At 47.4% G+C, this 20927-nt stretch overlaps 7 protein-coding genes across 10 annotated transcripts; 5 read left to right on the top strand and 2 right to left on the bottom strand.

The window, feature by feature from the left end:
• The first annotated feature begins 24 nt into the window (after positions 1–24).
• On the top strand, positions 25–2395 carry LOC101776421 (sm-like protein LSM7). Its single transcript, XM_004976904.3, has 5 exons — positions 25–195; positions 317–398; positions 1156–1227; positions 1610–1662; positions 2060–2395. The coding sequence occupies exons 1-5, from the start codon at positions 193–195 to the stop codon at positions 2144–2146; spliced, it is 297 nt and encodes a 98-aa protein (XP_004976961.1). The 5' UTR covers positions 25–192; the 3' UTR covers positions 2147–2395.
• Positions 2396–2899: 504 nt separating this feature from the next.
• LOC101775211 (N-terminal acetyltransferase A complex catalytic subunit NAA10) lies at positions 2900–5593 on the top strand. Of its 3 annotated transcripts, none has more exons than XR_215580.3 (3): positions 2900–3602; positions 4498–4557; positions 5288–5593. XR_215580.3 is itself a non-coding variant. In XM_004976903.4 (2 exons), exon 1 carries the CDS (start codon positions 3000–3002, stop codon positions 3594–3596), a length of 597 nt encoding a protein of 198 aa, XP_004976960.1. In that variant the 5' UTR covers positions 2903–2999; the 3' UTR covers positions 3597–3602; positions 5288–5593. The 3 variants fall into 3 exon arrangements, 1 of the variants encoding a protein (XP_004976960.1); XR_215579.3 differs by having other exon boundaries at positions 4498–4575; XM_004976903.4 differs by lacking the exon at positions 4498–4557 and having other exon boundaries at positions 2903–3602.
• A 449-nt stretch (positions 5594–6042) lies between these two features.
• LOC101755635 (pentatricopeptide repeat-containing protein At1g03560, mitochondrial) lies at positions 6043–8984 on the bottom strand. The gene has a single exon (XM_004978208.4). The coding sequence runs from the start codon at positions 8817–8819 to the stop codon at positions 6891–6893; it is 1929 nt and encodes a 642-aa protein (XP_004978265.1). The 5' UTR covers positions 8820–8984; the 3' UTR covers positions 6043–6890.
• An 87-nt stretch (positions 8985–9071) lies between these two features.
• LOC101774547 lies at positions 9072–10261 on the bottom strand. 2 transcript variants are annotated; one of them, XM_004976901.3, is made up of 3 exons: positions 10028–10261; positions 9706–9902; positions 9072–9617 (listed from the first exon to the last, which is right to left on the bottom strand). In XM_004976901.3, exons 1-3 carry the CDS (start codon positions 10140–10142, stop codon positions 9456–9458), a joined length of 474 nt encoding a protein of 157 aa, XP_004976958.1. In that variant the 5' UTR covers positions 10143–10261; the 3' UTR covers positions 9072–9455. The 2 variants fall into 2 exon arrangements, with proteins under 2 accessions (XP_004976958.1, XP_004976957.1); XM_004976900.3 differs by having other exon boundaries at positions 9706–9905; positions 10028–10259.
• A 345-nt stretch (positions 10262–10606) lies between these two features.
• Positions 10607–11151, top strand: LOC101774141. The gene has a single exon (XM_004976899.4). It carries the CDS (start codon positions 10716–10718, stop codon positions 10971–10973), a length of 258 nt encoding a protein of 85 aa, XP_004976956.1. The 5' UTR covers positions 10607–10715; the 3' UTR covers positions 10974–11151.
• A 1191-nt stretch (positions 11152–12342) lies between these two features.
• On the top strand, positions 12343–12895 carry LOC101773734. The gene has a single exon (XM_004976898.4). It carries the CDS (start codon positions 12498–12500, stop codon positions 12759–12761), a length of 264 nt encoding a protein of 87 aa, XP_004976955.1. The 5' UTR covers positions 12343–12497; the 3' UTR covers positions 12762–12895.
• A 2493-nt stretch (positions 12896–15388) lies between these two features.
• On the top strand, positions 15389–16064 carry LOC101773322. Its single transcript, XM_004976897.3, has one exon. It carries the CDS (start codon positions 15636–15638, stop codon positions 15888–15890), a length of 255 nt encoding a protein of 84 aa, XP_004976954.1. The 5' UTR covers positions 15389–15635; the 3' UTR covers positions 15891–16064.
• The last annotated feature ends 4863 nt before the right edge of the window (positions 16065–20927 follow it).

The raw sequence follows: 20927 nt of genomic DNA, 5'->3' as shown, positions 1-20927 counted from the left end.
GCAAAGAAGGGCAAAAACCCCACCTGAGAGCGAGGTGCTTTCTGCGTTCTCCTTTTCTTCGTGAGTTCCCCAGCTGCGGCGGCCGCATCGATCTCTAGGGCGAAAATCCGCTCGAATCCCCCGGCGATTTGCGGCTCTCAGGCGTAGGTCGGAGGATCCGCGCGAAGGATTCGGCTGCGTGCTGGTGTCGAGATGGTAAGCAGCTAAGCATCGACCTCCCTCTTCGTGCGCGAAGTGGTTCGCTTGTTTTAGATTCGTGTGGTGGCTGGCTCATGACGCGAGGTTGAGCTGTGCTGTTTGTGTGCTTTCTGATCAGGCTGGGCGCAAGGAGACTGCGCTAGACCTTGCGAAGTTCGTCGACAAGGGCGTCCAGGTGAAGCTTACCGGCGGCCGGCAAGGTTGATTTCACGTCCCCGTCCTTCCTCCTCCTCCTCTAATTGTTCTGAACAATTTCGTGCCCCAGATTCGCACCTTTTCCATGAGCAGGATTTAGCTATTGAACACAGTTAAGTGTAATCCTGTGAACCCTGTCCGGCTTGTGATATGAGTCGAGGGGAAAAATATCTCGTTCATGCGGTTGGTGTTTGTGTAAACTTGTGCTGCTGTGTAATTTGTTTTAAGTAAGTCATCGAGTGAAGCTCACGAAATCTGCTACATAACCTGGGATTTGCTTAAACCAAGAGCCGTATCATAAGTTATTTTTGTTGGACTTGACATTAGTGAACCACAAAACCTGGGCTTAGTGCTGCATGCTAAAACCTAGGGTTTTGTGACAACTGGGGCATAAAACCTAGGTTTTGTGAAATTTACTTAAAACATAATTCGTGCTTGATATCCAACTGGGTATGTGTCTGGGTACATATGTTTATAGATCACGAAAAGGATAAAGTGGAAAGTCAAAATTAACTAGGGTGGTTATCATCATTTTGTGTGCTACAATGTGGAATGTTTACTGCAAAGCATTTGCACAATCTCTTTGGCTTGCAACTTACTTTTATGTTGGGATTGTTCATCTATACATATTAGGCATATTGTCTCTTGTGCTAGTAGCTTAAGAATGTGTAAGCTACTTGGTGATTTCAATCCACGGAACCTTCTGTACATTTCCTTTTTCTTTTGATATATGCTGACCTGCCACCATATTCATGTGTCCAGTGACAGGGACTTTAAAGGGATACGACCAGCTCCTCAACTTAGTGCTGGATGAAGCAGTTGAGTCCGAAAGAGGTACTTTCTGAATCCTTTGGTTATGTTGCATAGGACATGGTTTTGCTCATCGACATTGGCTAGAGTAAGGACTTAGCACACGATTTACAAGCACATTTTGCCTAAATTATTTTAGGAAGTTAGCATTTGCTTGCTAATTGTAATTAAAATTTGGCTAGGGACAAAATAATTGTTTTTTACCACTGAACTAAGTGTTTGTTTTTTAGCACTGAACTAAGTGTTAAAAACTGAATGGAGCATGGGATTGTATATTTTGCAAAGAACTGGGTCATAGTGCCTCATTTCTGAAACTTGTATGCTGCATATGTAGATGGAACGATGTTAATTTTTTTTAAAAGGTGCTGAATGGAATGATCCATAATCTTCTCCTTTTCTTTTGTAGAGCAAGATGATCCATTGAAGCTATCTGGGAAAACCAGACAGCTTGGTCTCATTGTAAGTACTCTTGTTCTGACAGATTAGATTTAACCTGTGTACTCAGTCATTTCTCTATTATTTGAGGGGTGTGATAGGGGAGCTTATGCTCCATGTAATGCTTATGTTGAAGTGTGACGTGAACCTGTGGTTAATCTTCTTGCAAGCTTTTACTCAGTTTGTTAGTAATGAACAGTTATAAAAATAAGTGCCAATTAGGCTCGGGTACTAGTATTTCTAGTAGTAGATTATCCTCTATAAGATGTAGCGTTTTTGTGGTTACCTGAAGAAAATTTGGAAACTACATAATTTTCAGGTCACTGCTTAATAAATTGCTTTTAGTATATGTGATGTTGCTTTTTCATGTGCTTTACAACTGCAGATCTGAACATCACGCGTCCCATTTTGTTTCTTGCAGGTGTGCAGGGGCACGGCGGTCATGCTGGTCTCACCAACTGATGGAACCGATGAGATCGCCAACCCTTTCCTCGCCGATGGGGCATAAGCACTGGTCGATTGTTTAGAACCGTGCTGTCGAAGTACCCTCAGAGCACTCTGTTCCGGTGGAAAAGAACTCCCATCTCGTGTATTATTGTACTTGTTGCTGATGAACGCTGTAATTTTCATTGCACGACTTAAAATATCGACCCTCTGTTGCTAAAGTGCTGCTACCAAGTATCCTTTCTGAATTCTGATACTATTACTGTAAGATATTGTGCGCTTGTTTTTGAACGAGAGACACGTATGGATGTCACCGTGAACTCGAACACACACGGTCTCCCTGCTTCAGGGGTCAGGGCAGTTTGATTAATAAGCACAGTTTGCCTAACAATTTTGTGGATAAGAAATCACCTGCCATGAACGTGGCACAAAGTTTGGGAAGGTTACCAATAGTTCATCAACAATTTTACCGCGTTGCACGTCTGAATTGCATCTGTTATGCACAAAGCTGTAATCTCACTCAGCAGAGGACTTAACCTTAACCTTTCTCATGTCTTTGTTGTTGTTTCAACTTCGTTTGTTGCATTCAACTTCCATGGACCATGATGGAGTCATATATCTTTGTGTTCGTGCGTTTGGCGTTGCTGACTGGCGCTCCAGCCAGTTTCCATGGACCATGATGGAGTCACATAGGCCGGCCCATCAGTGCTAAAATTCACGAGCAACATTCCTCGGTCCACAGGCCTATTTCGGCCCGTCTCCTTCTAGGGTTAGGTCAAGGCCTCCCCCGATCCTCCCTTTATTAATAGAAGCCGAGCGGCCGCCGCCGTCCGCATCACCATCACAACTTCTCGCCGGAGAACCACGCAATCCACCGCATCCCGGGTAGTTGTGGGGAGAATTCGGCGGCGGCCACGATGGTGTGCATCCGGCAGGCGACCATCGACGACCTGCTCGCGATGCAGGCGTGCAACCTGATGTGCCTGCCGGAGAACTACCAGATGAAGTACTACCTCTACCACATGCTCTCGTGGCCGCAGCTCCTCTTCGTTGCCGAGGACTATGGCGGCCGCATCGTCGGATACGTGCTCGCCAAGATGGAGGAGGACCCCTCGGAGCCCTGCCACGGCCACATCACCTCCCTCGCCGTCCTCCGCTCCCACCGCAAGCTGGGGCTCGCCACCAAGCTCATGTCCGCCGCGCAGGCCGCCATGGACCAGGTCTTCGGCGCCGAGTACGTATCCCTCCACGTCCGCCGATCCAACCGCGCCGCCTTCAACCTCTACACCTCAACCCTCGGGTACCAGATCCACGACATCGAGGCTAAGTACTACGCCGATGGGGAGGACGCGTTCGATATGCGCAAGCCTCTGCGGCAGCCGCAGCCTAAGAAGCACCACCACCACCATCACCACCACGGCCCAGGTGGATGCTGCTCCCATGATGCTCCTGCGGCGGCGGCTGGTTCTTCTCCGCAGTCTTCTAATTCGCCGGATAAGAAGGCGAACACTTGACGGAGGGTAAGCTTTTCCTTTGCTAGCTCCTGTTTTACTATTATATACTAAGACCTTGTTAGTGCTTACTGCCGAGTGCTTCCTTGTGATTAGGCCTACTTTTGGTAGGCAGATTACATTATTTAGTTTCGGTGTAGGATTTAGTAAGTAATTATGCCTCTCCTCACCTTTGGTTTCTTGAGATTGTTCACTCTCAAGGCAGCCCAGTCATGGAGGCAAAGAGTAAGCACTGGTGAGTTTAACGTGGAAGCTTACTGTTTCTTATGGTGGTATTGCTTCTAAAATCTCTCACTAAATTAGCGATGCGGCTGTGGTTGCTTGTACTCTAACCTTATTGTCTGCCAATCATTGTTATGTAAGTTTAGTTGAATAGGCTTTCAGATCCCTTTGAATAGATAAGCTACTGTTTGTTATAATGATATGTTAACTGTATTTTCCTTGCTTCTAATACTAGCCAATGATGAGTTGCCCTGTCAATTAGGTGTAGATCGCCTCAAGTCCCTGAATTTCAGGGAGAACCTACTTGGGGTCCTACATTGGAGTGAGATATATGGGCTTTTACTGAGGTTTATAAATAGATTATTGTTACAAAAGTTTTGAGAAAATGTATTTGCATTGATTTATTGTGTTTTCATTGCTAGTCCTATGATGATTTGCCTGATGTGTGAGATGTAGATAGCTCCAAGCCCTGTTTGTCAGGGGAACCTACTTGGAGTCCTACATTCAAATGAGATTACTGGGCATTTTCTGAGGCTTTATCAGTTTATCATTAATTTTTTTGCTGTGTTCTGTTTTAGCTTCTTGCTTATCTTTGTAGTGCTTATTGTCATCTAATTAGCTGATCGCATTCATTTTAAATCCCTACATGTACCTACGATGAGTGCAAATATTTGAGGTGCAGGCAACTTCCAAGTCCCTGTTCCAGGGAGAACCTACTTGGGGTCCCACATTCAAATGAGATGTATGGGCATCTACTGAGGTTTATAAATTCTTTGTATGCATTACATGATAATTTTTTTTTGACTGATTTGGAGGTTGCTTAGGGCAATAGGGCTGTATAGCTTTTTTGTTACTGTCTTATTACTCAGATGTTTTTCCTTTTACTGCTGGCATGTAATCAGCAGGACTTGTCAATACTTTGTTTGATTTGGTTGCCAGTGATGATTTTGTCTGCAAAATGGATGTCCTGTGGACTCAAGTCCCTGTTTCAGGGAGAACCTACTTGAGGAAGCAGCGAATAACATGACATCAACTAGATATATCTGAGGCATTTCACAAAAAATTGCTTTGTTTACGATTTTTGCATCAACACTTTGTCTTCCTATTCTGAAGTTGAGCTTATTCTTCGTAGTATGCTGACTTCTCCCCCTCATTGGTTAAGAGGTCATTTCAAAATTCAAGCAACTTTCTGTGATGATTCTGTCTGCAAAATGGATGTGCTGTGTATCTAAGTCCCTGCTTCAGGGAGAACCTACTTGGAGAAACAGCATCTAATATGACATGAATTCAGACGTCTGAGATACTGTTGCCTTATTGCCTCAGCATTTTAAACCTATTTTCTTGTTTATTGAAAAGAAACTGTGTATTTGTGGTACTTTGGACTGCAATTTAAACAAGGAATTTGCTGTAGTTATGTTGATATGGTTTTCTGTGTAGCTTTGATGTCTAACTATCTAAATCTCACTCTGCAGAAGTGAACCTACAGAGAGGAATTGCCAGGCCCCTGGGACTACCCACATCTTGCGCTCTCCATTTGATAAAAGATTCTAGTTTTCTATTTCTAATAGAACGCAAAGGTCTTGTACTGTGATTATTTGTGTTTGTATGTCTGGTCGATTTAAATCTGTTGACCATGTCTGTAAACGGTGAGAATGGCATGCAAATATACTGACATTTCGGTTGACTATCATATTGGATGTTATACCTAATGATTAGCCAGTTGATCTTGCAACAGCACATAATAAAAGTTCGGTATCTTGCAGTACCGTAAAAGTCAATTCCCTGCTATCTGTTACGATTATAGATTTTGCACAACTAATTCGTGGACAATGGTTGCTGAAACATTGATTCTGTTACGATTATAGATTTGACAATTGCTATCTTTGGTTTCCGTTATGATTATGATTATAGATTTGTCAATAACAATTTGTGTTGCATCATGGTAACAAGATCTTTGATTTAAATAATAATTCGTTGAAATATTACAGGTTTCAGATGTTCGGTTGGATAGATACTACTCCCTCTGTCCTAAAATAAAATAAGTGCACATCTCACTTCTTGAGGAGTCAAACTTTTCAAGTTTGATCAAAATTTATAAAAAATGGTCCTAAAATAAGTGCACATCTCACTTCTCAAGGAGTCAAACTTTTCAAGTTTGATCAAAATTTATAAAAAATGCACTACTATTATGATGTATAATAAGTATTATTAGATTGAGTATTGTGTATACTTTCAGAATAAATTTATTTAGAGATATAAATGTTATACAATTTTCTATATTCTTAGTCAAACATATTGACTCATCGAGAATTGACTCATCGAGAAGCGAGATGTGCGTTTATTTTGGGACGGAGGGAGTATACTTCTCCCATGCAAGCTCCAACAAATACATGAACTCGGTTCAAACAAAAACTACCTCTTTTGTCTTGTATTACTTGAGTTCAAACAAAAACTACCTCTAATCTATCAATCTCTTCATCAGTCATCACCAGCAGGGTTCAAACAAGAACTACCCAAAGGAGTGATATACCTCATTGAAATCTGGATCGAAGCTTATCTTTAGCTTTTCATCAGTCATCACCAGCAGGGCAACTGTGACTTGCAATTGGGTTCTACCGGATTAAACAGTTCCTAGCAGCACCAGTAGTAGGTCTTCATTGCTTCACATATTCAATGTCCTCTGACTGTCTATCTTTGATGCTATGACAATCAAATCAGATTTATCGACTTAGTTTCCTTTCCTTTTGGCTGAAACCAAAGTAATTGCTTCACTTAGATTCTGGTGCTAGAACTTGTATATGCTGTAGTGTACATGTGTGTCATGGAAGAATCTGATCTTGGTTTGGTTCTTCAAGCAATCAGAGAAAGGCATATTAAAAATCGTAGCGACATAATTTATCAATTCAAAGCTGGTGAAGCTTTTTTTTAGCCCTCGCAGTTACCAAATGATTCAACAGAAGCCCTGAAGCAGGGGAGGTTTCTTCATAAAGATAGCCTGGGCCCTGGGGCACGAGATGTTCACCTCAGTGCAGCTCAGGGCTTGTCTACTCACTTTAGAGGAAACACCATCGCAACTCATTCAAACAGGGTCTGAAATTTCACTCTTCTTTTGATGCTGCCAGATCTTTCATACCCAATGCCGATCTTACTATGCACCAATTTAACTGCCAGATCAGTATTTCCTGCTTTCCTTAGTGCATTGATCATCATTGTTCGAACCCTCCCGGGTATTTCACGGCCCTTCTGCACAATTCCATCTGCCAATTTGCAGGCCTGCTTGAACCTGCCAGTCTTACACAGGACATTGATCATATCCTCATGGGCTGTCTCAGGAATCACTCCCATTGGAGCCAGTTCATCCAATATCCTGCATGCCCGGCTGAATTTGCCAGAAAGGCAGAGTCCACTGGCGAGGACCCTGAAAGCTGCAGCTGTGGGGGTGATTCCTTTATCAATCATACTGTCCCATAACTTCAGAGCCTCCTCGTTCTTGTGTTCCTTGAACAAACCATCAATGAGTATGGTATATGTGTAGACTGTTTGATCACACCCATCATCTTCCATTCTCTTGTACAAAGCACAAGCATCGTCTATTCTACCTGCTTTGATTAATGCATCGATCAGAACATTGTAGCAGTATGAGTCAGGCACGAAACCTTTAGCAATCATCTCCACGAAGAGCTCCTGTGCTTGGTCGACCATCCCAGCTTTTCCAAAGCCATCGATTAGGCTTGTATAGAAAATGGCATTCACTGCAACACCCTTCTCTACACAACTCCTGAAGCATGCAAGTGCCTCATCCATATTGCCAAATCGGCACAAGCAATTAACAACCACACCATATGTGACCGCATCAAGCTCAATTCCACTGGCCTTCATCCCCTCAAAGAGTGTCATTGCCTCTTTCTCCCTCCCAAACTTACCCATCGAATCAATGAGTGCAGTGTACATGGCTGCATTGGCTGGGCAACCTCTCTTCAGCATCCTCTCAAACACTGCCATCCCCTCGAATGGTTTCCCATCCTTGCAGAGCGCTCCGATCACCAGCACATAAGCATGCTGAGGTATTTCCTTCCCCATTCCCCTCTCTTCCATCTCTTGGAACAGTGCTACGCATTGCGGAAATGTGCCCTCACTGTAATGGCGCTGCATGAGAGTAAGGTACGTCACCTTGTCTGGCGCTAACTCTGCCTGTTCCCTCATGTCCGCAAGCCGTGCCATTGCATCGTGCGTCCTCCCCGCGCGGCAGTACCCCTTGATGAGAATGTTGTAGGAAACCACGTCAGGACGCACCCGTTCCTCCGTGGACATTGCGTCGAACACGTTGATGGCAGTGTCAAGGAGGCCGGCGTTAACCAGGCCATCCAGCAGGCAGTTGTAGGTGAGCCTGGACGGCTCGACGCCGGCGAGGCGCATGGCCTGCCACGCCCATAGCAGCTCATCGGAGAGGCCGAGTGCCGCGAGGCTACGGATCAGCGACGCCGACGACGCCGGGGTGAGGTGCTGAAGAACGGCATCCCCGCGCTCGCGCAGCTCGGCGACAAGCTGCCGCGCTTGGCCGACAGCGTCTGGGACAGCGTCCCTGGAGCGGGCAAAGGAGTGGAGGAGCGAGACGTAGCAGCTGAGGAGGTTCTGAGGGTGGGCGAGGAGGTCGGCGCTGTTGGGCAGCGACCGGAAGAAATGGAGCGACGGGAGCGGGTGCGTGGCGAGCTGCGGGGAGCGGAGCGCGGCGGCGACGAAGGCCGGGGAGAGGCGGAGGAGGAAGGTCTTGCAGAAGGCGCGGAGGTCGGCGGCGAGGGTGGCGGGTGGGGATCGGAGGACGAGGGAGATCACGCGGGGCAGCCACGGCGACGGGGTGGGCGGGGCGGACGCGGCGGAGGCGTACGGGCTCGGGTCCGCGAGGTCCGGGTACGGCTCGATCCACTCCGGCGGCGGGAGCGGCTGGTGGTGGTAAGATGCCGCGGCCGCCCGCCGGCCCCGAGGGACGTGGCAGAAGCGGCGCATCGGAGGAGTGCGTCGCCGCGTCGGCAAGGAGGAGACGCGCAACAGGTGTTCGACGAAACGAGCGGGGCAGGCGTTTTTGAGGGTTTGGCTCGGCTGATGACTGCGCCAGTGTCAGTTCTGTTGAAATTATCCAACGCTTTGTAATTTATTTCCTCCGAGAAATCATCCAACGCTACAGAAACTTCACAAAGATGGACAAGTCGAAAGTTCGGACAAAATCGCAGGAGATTATCATTCCATAACCAGTTTTGATGCGCCCATTCTTGGAACTGAAATACTGAAAGAGATTATCAGAAGCTCGTACAACACTGTTCTTGTATTGTAGCTTTGGTTGCTCACCCAAAAAGGGCCTGAACCGTATACTCATATGATCATATCACTCACTGATGGGGAAGTTTAGCCTGACACACAGGTCTAATGCTATCTTCAGGTATGATGATGCAATCATGCAATGCAACTACAGAATACAGGTATGGTGAAGACTGAATAAGCGAACATGTCATCCATCTCCTTGGTCAGTCAAGTGCATCCAGCAGAGGGCACTGACAGCACAAAAACCTCTTTTCAACCGTAGCCTGCATTGCATCCTCCTCTTCCGTGCAGCAAGACGACCTCCGGCTTAGGATGGAGCTAGAGCTAGAGGCCAGGGTCATCCCACTGCAGAACGGCGGTGCCGAGGCCCTGCTCCCTCTTGAGCTTGTCCTTGATGAACCAGTCGCAGACGCGCCCGGCGTTGAGCTCCTCTATCGGGACGCCCTCCTGCTCCGATATCACCCTCAGCAGATTCAGCGACGATATCTGAAAGAAAAAACACTTGTTGTCATTTGGTCCCTCCCAATCAGGCAATCGCTACACCGGCATGGTTGGGACTTGGGAGCACACTTACGGTGAGGCGGCAGAGGAAGCGCTCGTGCGTGCTGAGGCCGGACATCTCCACCAGCCCGGCCTCCTCCAGGCTCAGGAACGTTCTCTTCTGCTGCTCGTCGGCGTCGCTTCCCTCCGCCACTTCTTGCTCCTGCTGCTGCTGCTTGTCCTCCTCCTGGCATCTCCTCCTGACCACCAACCGCGGCGACGATGCATACCCTGCTGCAGATCGCACATGCGGTCAGGTCAGTGCTCGATTGCAGGGTCAGCAACAGATCAAATTATGTGGCTGGAGCCCATGGAATTAGCTGCGGATTAGAGGCAATTTGTCACCGGGTCTGAACCTGGGACAGGAAGGCGGGGGAACGCAGCTGCTCGTCTGGGCAATGGCCTCGGCGGCAGGAGCGCGGCCGGCGATTGCGTGTGATGCGCCTTGCAGGCGCTGATCATGTGCTGCATCGCCGAATGGTGTTGAGAGAGCGCCTCCCGTCTGCTGCTGCGGTTGAGTTGCTGCTGCTTTGCCTTGGACAGATGGTTGCGCTCTTGGACGGACGAAGAGGGTGATGCGGATAACGTTGCATTTGGCACCTACACCTGACCCTGACCTCAAACGAGTTAGACGACGGGCTTGATATGGGCTCTCGTGGGCCTTCACCTCTCTCTGGTTCTTGCTGCTTGTTGAAGGCCATCTCGTAGGCCTCGACCTCTCTCCGCGGCAGCCCGGCAAGGAGTCCGTATCTGGTTATGGGGCGTGGGCCCGCCGCAACAAGACGAGAGACGAGTGAGCCGCTGGGCCGGCGCCGACGGAAGCGGTGTGGGCGCGCAAACGGACAAGCTGTAGGAGAGGAGCCCCCGGTATGCTGGGAACCAGCGCCCGCCGCCGCCTGTTTCGCCGGCCTTCCCCCAACTATATTAACCCACCCACCCCAGCAGGCAACAGCTCAATTCAAGCATCACTCCAGCGACCAGCGAGCGATCTCTCCAGCCAAGCAAGTGTTAAGCTAAGCTCCGAGGAAGGAGGACAAGAAGGACATGGCGGCGGCAGCGAAGGCGTCGTGGATGGTGGCGATGAGCGTCGGCGCGGTGGAGGCGCTCAAGGACCAGGCGGGGCTCTGCCGCTGGAACTACGCGCTGCGCTCCGTCCACCGGGCCGCCAAGGCCAACGCCCCCAGATTCGTGCAGGCCAAGAAGCTGGCCCCGGCGGCGGCGGCGGCGGGGAGGAGTCGGGCGGACAAGGCGGAGGAGGGGATGAGGACCGTCATGTACCTCAGCTGCTGGGGACCTAATTAGGCGTGCGTAGATCCTTTCCGTTTCACCTCTGAGCAACCGATCTTGCCTTTGGAGTTCAGACCTGGCCTTGCTCCTCCTGATTGTAAATACACGACGACGACGACGACGACGATGATGATGAAAAGTTCTTTCAGTTTAATCGAGTATATGAATGCTTCTGCTACTGTGCTTTCTACCATGCATCCCTTCGAACTCGTAACGAGACTTTGTTTGTGTGGTTCGAGGCTTTGGCGTGCTAAAGCTGAACCCTCGACGCAAGTATGAGATGATGCTCTCAGATTTTGAACTCTTCTTTGATGACCTCTCGACAAAAAAGATCACAGTATTTTCTACAGCTCAACTCATGCTGAATTGCCGGTGGCTCATTACAGGGTCATAACATATACTAAGTAAGCTAATACAAACCAAATGGTTCCCTGAGCTTAATTTCAAGCATGTCCATGTCAGCGATTTCCTTGCCTCACGTTAAAATGAAGCTGCACAGGATCTCTAAGTTTTAACGGGAAAACATTCTGTGATGAACCAAAGCCTCCGTTTCAGTTTGGCAGTAAGCAACCTGCCAAAGCAGCAGAACGATTTCACAGGAGATCATGGCAGGGAAAAGCGTGATTTTTTCATGGAAATAGCATCTCCATCACGGCAAAGGGGGCATCGAAGGCAGACGATGGAGAAAGATAATTGTGTCACAAAAATTTGATTGTCTTTGTGACCGTATGCTGGTTCATGCAGAAGCTGTGAGTCACAGGCCACAGCAGTACAGCACAGTTCGTATGTGTTCAAGTAACAGCATTTGTTTCTGTCACATAAATTGCATCAGCGATCGCTCCAACGGATATACCATACAGCCCATGGTATCCTGTAAACCATGTCCCATGGCGTCCGGAAATCCCACCATGTCGCGCTCTGACAGTCAGTGCTAGTCCAAGAGCATGTAGTAACAATCTGCAGCTAACCCATGTGATTCAGCGCGTTAAAACGGATTAGTTTAATCAGTGCGGCTAACCAAGAACGCGAGAGGAAGACTCCTGGACGCCTCGAGTCAGTTGTAAAATCTGGCAGATCCCTCATCCTGTTCGCTGAAAGCAGGACAGTGGACGGCAGAAGGGCCGGCCCACCACATGCAGAGAGAAATTGCTTTCTAAATTGAAAAGTAAATTTCTACTGATCAGTACGCATCTCTAGCTCAAACAGTCCAGATACAGACTACAGAGATGCATTGCGGCAGTGGGACAATGACCAGCTTGTCTCCGCGCGCAACGTGAGCAACTGGGCCGGTGCGGGACAGCGGGAGAAAGCGAGCCGCGGCGTAACCAAGCAGGGAGAGAGAGAGAGCCCCCGGTATCCGGGGAAACCAGCGTCCACGGCCACCTGATTCCGCCGTCCTCCACTCCTCCCTCAGCTATATTAACCCGCCCGCCTCTCCACCGCTAACACAGCAACTACACAACCTCACACACATCACTACAGCGATCACCAACCGAGCTCTCTACTAGACAAGACCTGCGAATCCCGGAGAAGAAGGACATGGCGGCTGCAGCGAAGGCATCGTGGATGGTGGCGATGAGCGTCGGCGCGGTGGAGGCGCTCAAGGATCAGGCGGGGCTCTGCCGCTGGAACTACGCCCTGCGGTCGATCCACCGGATGGCCAAGGCCAACGCTCCTAGCTTCGCACAGGCCAAGAAGCTGGCCCCGGCGACGGCGGCGGCGGCGGCGGAGAGGCGGCGAGCGGACAAGGCCGAGGAGGGGATGAGAACCGTCATGTACCTCAGCTGTTGGGGCCCCAATTAGGCATAGGTCCTCTGCTTCTGCTTTCAGTTTCAGCAGCCGAGCTTGGCTTGAGAGACCTGGCCGGCCGGCTGCTCCTCCTGGTTGTAACATACCACGATGATGATGAAAATTCTTCTCAACTTCATTCTAGTGCACGATTATGGGTGTTCTGCCACTGTGCTTGCTATTGCTATGATCTCTTTGAGCTGAGCTCGTAACAAGATTAGTAAAGAACAAAAAAGAAATGGTGGCCTGAGCAGCTGAGCTTAATTCCAGTCCTATCCGTATGAGCCTTGGAGTACTCGGGTAGACCTCCGCATTAATCAACCGTGACCTTCCATCAAAAGAGAATTCAACCATCGTCTCCTACTTTAGAGATAAAGCCGTGCTTGTGGTGAAGCAGCGTGACAGACAAGGCCTGCATTTAAGTTTGGTGGTCTCAACTTTGTACTGAATTGAACAACAAGCTGCAGAAAATAACTCGATTAGGGCTAGTTTGGCAGCAGAGGTAAATTTATCGAGGGAACAAAACCCCCCACAGCGATTTTTCTGAAAGATCGCATCCCCGCCTCCCCCTCGGGAGATGTCCCCGCATGGGAGAATGAACCCCGTTGCCGTTTGGAAGGCTGCGTATTTTCACGAGAGTTTTCCATGCACGTTCCGTTTTGGACTAGATACATATGCTCCGTATTTCCATGCACGCACGGAGAGTTTTCCTGGGGAGATATAATATATACGTTTTGAAATAAAAATTCATACAATATTCATAAAAAATACATAAGGCCATCTCCAATCACGCCTCCAACCACACGTACAGATAAAATCATACAATATGTGAAGACCTGCATCAACATTATGAAATGATAAAATATTTGAGATAGAATCCAATTCATGCAAAGTTCAATGTAAGTACCATCTAATATCAAACCAAGCTAATCCATCCACCATCACATCACATCACATACGGCCATCTCCAATCACACGTACAGATAGATAATATAACATAAAAATGGAATACAAGTCTCTTCATTATGAACTTTGGCATACAAGTCTCTTCATTAGGAACTTTGGCACAGAACAAATTATGACTTTAAAATGACTTTAACTCCTTTTCACAAGCTTCACGTAGACCCTGCCATTGCATTTTTTCCTCCGAAGTTAAATCTGCAAACTGAGAATGCAAGACATCAAAGAAATGAAAGGTGTTTCTGCTCTCGCATGTCAGTGACCAGTGAAGTAGTGATCAGACCAATGTTCACAATGCATCTACCTCTACCGCTAGATCATATGGAAATATGGCTTCATCCTAGCTCAGAAATAAAACCAAACACTATATGCATCCAACTCAAAGCTACAAGTGACAACATAATTGGATATTGTACAGTAGTTTTCTAGAGTAATTTATCTGTAATAAACAACACTTGTAGCTTTATAGTTGTCTGATTCAGGAACAAAGAGGAAGACCGAAGACCTTCATGATGTCTACTGCTACCTGTCAGGCCAAGCAAGAGCCTTCTTTGTTTTAGCTCATGGAAAACATCCACACCAGATAAGTCTTAAACAAATTTCTTAACTGAAGGAAATTGAGAAGCTAACAAACGGTGCAAGACAACGCTGGACACAATTTGCTTAACTTAATAGTGCTGACAACTATTGTAGCAACTTATGTCGGTGATATATTCTAGTACTGAAAAGAGACATACCTGATTGCTTGTGTTTTCATACCTAATTTTGGATGTACTCTTTTATCACCTCAGTTAGTTATAGGAAACAGAAAACTCAAAAAATGCAAAGTTAAAGTTTCTGAAAAGCTACAGGCGATGATCATTCAGTACAAAAGAAATGTATTGGCTAATTACAAAAATGTCAAGATAAAGACCAGCCATAATCAAATGACAACAATTGATGGTTTCAGCATTCAAACATTATCCAGATAGCGAAAAGCAGTGCAGACGTTGCATTATTAGATCACAATTCCTAACTCCTAACAAAAGAACTAAAAGGCTATATCAACTGACAACTGTGAACAGTAAATGCACAAGATTGCTAAAAAAATCGATTAGCAGGGGATCATGGAGAGGTGAAATAATGAGATTTGTTTCTACGCATGTTTGTCGCATTCATTTGCATTGCATCAGCAAACGTCCCAAAGGAGACTGGGCCCGGCAGCCCGCAGTATACTGGAAACCACAGCAAAATTTGTAGTTCGGTCAAAAAAATTTTTAAAAAAAGCACTGTTGAGCTCTAGACCCTAGTAAAGATAAAAATGACTTTTTGGCTTTTTGACTCCACTCCTGATTCCTGGACAAGGCTTTACTCGAGGCCTCGAGGGAGTTCAGAAATTTCCTACTACTGCCTATTCCTATGATGATGCTTACTGGGACTAATTGCAGTACTAAGCTTCGTAATTAGAAAAGGTAGGGTAGTCTCTGGCCCGTACGCATATCTGGACCAAACAGTCTAGATACAGAGATTGGGCAGTGGAACTGGCGCGGCGCTGATCGCTGGATCTGGGACTCTGGGTGGGTGGCGCCCGTATCTGAAGCTGTTCGGCCCGGGTCCTGATCTCTGCACGCGACGCGGGTGATCTGCAACGCACGAACCGCCGTTTCTGCCTCGAATAAACAAGACGACTAGACGCGTCAAGCGAGCCGTTTCTGCTGGATTGGTTTGGTGCGGCAAAGCAAAAGCAACCTGTGGGTAGCCCCCGGTATTCTGGAAAACCAGCTCTCGCCGCCACCGTTGCAGCCGGCCTCCCTCCGCTATATCTGAGCATCTGCATCTGAGCATCACACAATCTCACTCACATGGTAGTCACACCACCACAGCGATCGCTAACCGAGCTCTCTCTAGCTCATCAGGTCGTGCAAAAGCTCCGAGAAGAAGAAGAAGGACATGGCGGCTGCAGCCAAGGCGTCGTGGATGGTGGCGATGAGCGTGGGCGCGGTGGAGGCCCTGAAGGACCAGGCGGGCCTCTGCCGCTGGAACTACGCGCTGCGATCCATCCCCCGTACGGCCAAGGCCAACGCTCCCAGCTTCGCACAGGCGAAGAAGCTGGCTCCGGCGGCGGTGGCGGAGAGGAGGCGAGCGGACAAGGCCGAGGAGGGGATGAGGACGGTCATGTACCTCAGCTGCTGGGGACCTAACTAGTCTTCGCCGTCTGTCTGTTTCAGCCTTCTGCAACCGAGCTTTGGCTTGAGGCCGTGCATGCCGGTTCAGTTGGCCTCTCTGATTGTAATATAGTATGATGATGATGAAAATTTCTGGCACTTCATTCAAGGAAGTGAATCTGCTGAAATTCTATCGTTGCGCTCCTTACAACTAGGCCATGTTAATCAACCATGTTCTCCCATCAAAAGAGATCAACGACAATCTGACCATGGTCTCCCATCAAAAGAGATCTTAGATTTATCTCCAAGTTGTAAGGAAGACCTCGACATATATTTGTACTGAGGCAAAGTGGCAGCCGTTTCAGTTTGGAAGTTTCTTCTATCTACTAAACAATCTGCTGAAGTTTGGTTTAGAAGTAGATCACGGTAGGGAAAGCATGTTTGGTTTTCCCCCCCTTTTATGATGAACGATAATACGAGCATCTGAGTCTCAGCAAGGAGGCATGGGAGCAATTAGGCAAACGACCAGGCTGGTGGATCAGATAGACCGCACACGTAGGATCATGATCCAGTTTCACCCACCACGGCACACCTTAAGATGTAATTATTTCCGTAAACACGATTTTAGATAAAGGAGTATTTTTGTGTTGGCCTTTGCAGTCTGTGCACTATGCAAGCTCCAAGCTCCACGCGACCACGCCACACCATGGCCCTTGCTCCTCCAATAAGTCAACATGGTGTGTGTTTTTTTTTTCAAAAAAATAGTGTGTTTGTTAATAGTCGCATAAATTGCACTAGTATAAAACTGATCTTTCGTCCAATTCTCTTTAGTCCCGGATAAAATCGGACCCGTGACGTAAAGGCTCTAGTCCCGGGTTAAATACCAATCGGGACTAAAGTCCCCCTTTAGTCCTGGATCAAAAATCAGCCATCCGTGGGAGACCCTTTAGTCCCAGGTAAAAAAATCAGCCACCTGTGGGGGACCCTTAAGTCCCAGGTGGTAAGACCAACCGATCCCGGTTGAGCGATCCAAGACTAAAGACCCCCTTTCGTCTCGATTACTTTATCTCGGATGGATTTTTGAGAAATTTACCCCTACCAACCGTAATTAAAAGCGAGTTTTGTACCAGTGTTGCATGAGCACTCCATGGATATTTACAGCTAGCCCATGGTATCCTGGAAAACGATGTCCTCTCCTACCGGCTACAGCGTTGGTTATGCCACGTCATTCTCAATCTTACAGTTTCACTGTTCTCGGAGAGCACGTGGTAACAATCGGCAGCTAAGCCATTTGTCCAGTGCGTTAAAAACGGGTTAGTTTAATCGGCGAACTCACCAAGAAATCGATAAGGTTCCTGGACGGCTCTTCCCTCGGGTAGTCGGGTGAGTAGCTAGGATCCTTCGTCCTGTTTGCTAAAAGCAAGACAATGCACGGCCGGCCATCACGGGTAGGATAAAACTATCCCTAGTTTGCTTCATACAAAGATGATGATGGCGGTTGCGGCTGCGCGCGCATCCGTCCTTCTCAGTGCCCGCGACGCGGAACGCAAAATAAACAAGACGAGAGTCAAGTCGCAAGTGAGCCACTTGGGCCGGTGCGCAAGAAGCCGAGATGCGGCGCGTAAACGAGCCGATCGAGCCCCCGGTATCCTGGAAAACCAGGGTCCGCGATCTCAATTATTTTACTATTAGATTTGAAATTAAATTAAAAACTTCCTTTAGCATCTACCTTGTGAATGAACTTAGATTTCTACCGTATAACTTACGCTGGAAGATAGCTTGATAAATTACTACTTCTCCAAACATAAATTTAGGTAACTCTCCTGGACTTTTAGAGACCATCTTGAGGCCAAACATCTTACCTAAAAGCCCTAAAATAACATTTCGGGAAGAATTTTTATTTCAAACCTGCAATAGCTACGATACCAGCTATGAGCAAAATGGATCACCCTTGATTTATACTATCTTCTTGATTTATTTCATGATTTTTGGAGATCTCTAGGTGGTCCAATTTGAATCGCCATATTTAATCAGTTCTGTGTGTTTCGTTTCGGTCCTGGCAGCCTGGTCTTCATAAATCCATCCAAAACTCTTAGAATAGTTGTTGTTGATGTTTTGTGCAGAGTTTCTACAAAGTTTTGCGGAATTTTAGCAGGTTTTTGAAGTATATGGAGATTTTCGCGGATTCTCCGAAGTTTTCTCTTTTCTGGGAGAGTTGAAACTCCGTAACTTTTTTTTCCGAAGAAGTCCATAAAATTGTTCGGAATCTCCGTACCGATCGATTTTTCTTCATCAAATCCGCCTGACGCCTTCTCCCTCACGATGTGATGTCCGTTTTCTGGCCCACGTGCCCATTTTCCGTCGCTTGCATGCCCGAACACCATCACCATGCCATCCACCCCTCCCACAAAACCCCCGAGGCTTCCCCTCCGGTTCTCTCTCCCTCACTTGTTCTTTTCCAAGAGCATCTGCCACTCCGCCTCCTCTGCTCGCCAGTGTCGTCACCCAGAGCAGAAGCTGGCCGGCCAGGCCTTGGCCAGGCCAGGGACAAGCTCCCCCTCCTCCACATCGACCTCCCCTTTGCAAGAATCAAGCTGCAGGAAGCTGTTCTTCGTTTTCTTCTTCCTCAACTCTGGTGAAGCAAGTCCAAACCCAATCTCCTCCATCGCCACTCTACTCCAACTTACGGCTCTCTGAATCATCCTTCCCCATCCTTGATGAGGTTCCCCTATGGTTTCCCCCTCCTCTCTCCTTCATTGGAAGCTCCTGCATTAATCCTCATGGAAGCTTATCTCCATTGATGTTGGATGTCGTCTAAACCTCCGTGCATGTCAAATCCCACTACAATCGGTCGCCGGAATCACCGGCAATGCCATTTTCGGAAACTTGACGAGTTATTTATGATTCTGCCATTCTGAGTAAAATGTGAATATATCATTGTTTTGTGTAGGATTTAAGTGTTTTACCTTGTACTAGATGCTTTGAATTGATGTACTATTATGATAAAAATAGTTTACTTTCTTTTTCCATGCATCTAATACATCTTTTGCACCTTTCATGCATTTTATTAATTATGGATCATTGCATTCGTGTAGAGATCGAAACACCGGAGCAAGAGGTGGGTGAGCCCGAGCCGGAGCCCGTCGCCGACGACGCTTCCTTTGAACCCCAAGGCAGGCACCTAAGCATTCCTTTAACCCTATTTTAGATCAATAATTTATATGTGTCTTGTATTTGCATGAGTTAATATTTATATATATGTTGCTTAGCTCCTACTTGATGCGTTATCCATCCTTGATTTAGAACCACTCTTTTTAGGTAAGTATGTTTGTTTATGTGTCACGAATTTAATTTGCTTATCCATGCTTAGTTTCGGTAGAAGTCGAGAGGTGGCAAGGTCACCACCACTCACGAGTTATAGGATGCTTGATTAAATAATACTTGGTTAGCTAGGAATGGATTAAAATTGAGCAACTATAAATGATGAATCGAATTTGAGCAAGAATGGTAGGGTCATGTTGAGATTGGAGCTCATTTGGCTTAGTCTTGCTTGAGTTGGTTAAGGCATGATCGTTATCGCTTTGATACTTGAGTACTATTCTGTACAAACCACATGCTTAATATGGGCATGGCAAGCTAAGTAGCATAAGTCGCACCTTGCCTTGACTGGATTCGGTGCGGGATGGGATGAGGTGTGATCGGCCGTATCTGGTGCCCCTATCCATTCCGACCGTCCGTTTATAGCCGGGTGTGGGTATGTGAGCGGTCGGGGGCATGAATCAACACTTATCCTCAGCCGGGGTTATGGAAGTTGGTCTTATCTCGTTTGGGAAAAGTTGTACACCCCTGCAGGGTTATGATCTATTGCAATAGCCACGCTTTTGGTTAAAGAGCACGCTCTTGTACTGTGACTTTAACGTAGAGTTATCGAATGGAGTTCATGTAAGATTGAGCTCATGTTCATGATCACCTTTACTTATTGCAATTACTTGATGCTTGACTGGGCGATCATAGAATGCCATGTCTTTTGCTTATTATAACTTCATCAAATTTAGATGCCTTTATGCAAATTAATTACCAATGCCATTCCTTGCTACTTAACCAAATGCATTCTCCTTGAGAGTCGGGCAAGTATATACCCATATTTTGGATAAGACCTTTTGAGTACCTTTTTTACTCACGGTGCTGCCGTTAAGTTGTTGCAGGTGATCCGCAGCCGGATGCTGTTTTTGGTACTTCTTCCCTGCGGACGGCGGTACGAGGAAGAAGTAGATGGCCATGGCTATGAGGGCACTATCAGGATATAGTGTTAACTTTTTTATTTTGTATTGTATCGTATGAGCACGATGAATTAACTTTCCGCTGCAAAACTCTATAAATTTGTTATGTATGAGAACTTGAACTTTTTTATGTAATGTGATGGACTATGTATGGTTATGCTTATGTTGTGATTATGTTCAACTAGTTGTGCTCGTGAGGTGTGTTTAAATCCTGGACATTGCTCATGACACATCTTAAGGATGACTGGAATTATTCTCCTTTAATTGAGTTGATCAATGATAATGACTTAGGGGGTGTTTGGGAGCACTCCACTTCACGAAAAATTGCTCCACTCCACCAACTCCAAAAATTTCGCAGCCAAACACGTCTAGCTCCAGGAACTCCGGCTCCAGGAAAAAAGGTGGAGCAGGGGTAGATCCACGTTTTTTGTGGAGTACCTCAAGAGGTGCTCCAAAAATCCACTTTACAGACCTCCTCGTGGAGTTGGTGGGTATTTACCCACCACTGCCACTCGTTACACAATGTAACTGTTCGCGAAATAAAAAAGGCTCTCGTCGCGCCGGCCGGCCATGCCTGCCGCGCCGCTCCCGCCCGTCGCGCCCTGCGCCGCCCGCCGCCGCCGCCTGCCGCCGCTCCTCACCCGCCGCACCCCGCGCCGCCCGCCGCCGCGCGTCGCCCACCCCTGCCCGCCGCGCGCCGCCCGCCCGCCCCCGCCTGCCCGCCGGTCCTACGCGGCCTGCCTGCTCGAATGAAGAAAATCGATCCCAACCAGCAAAGGAGAAGAAGGGAAGAAGTA

The sequence above is a fragment of the Setaria italica genome, chromosome VII (genome assembly GCF_000263155.2).
Source record: "Setaria italica strain Yugu1 chromosome VII, Setaria_italica_v2.0, whole genome shotgun sequence".
Classification (NCBI taxonomy): Eukaryota; Viridiplantae; Streptophyta; class Magnoliopsida; order Poales; family Poaceae; genus Setaria; species Setaria italica.
The sequence above is the reverse complement of the archived record's forward strand: the minus strand, read 5'-3'. Positions and strand labels throughout refer to the sequence as shown.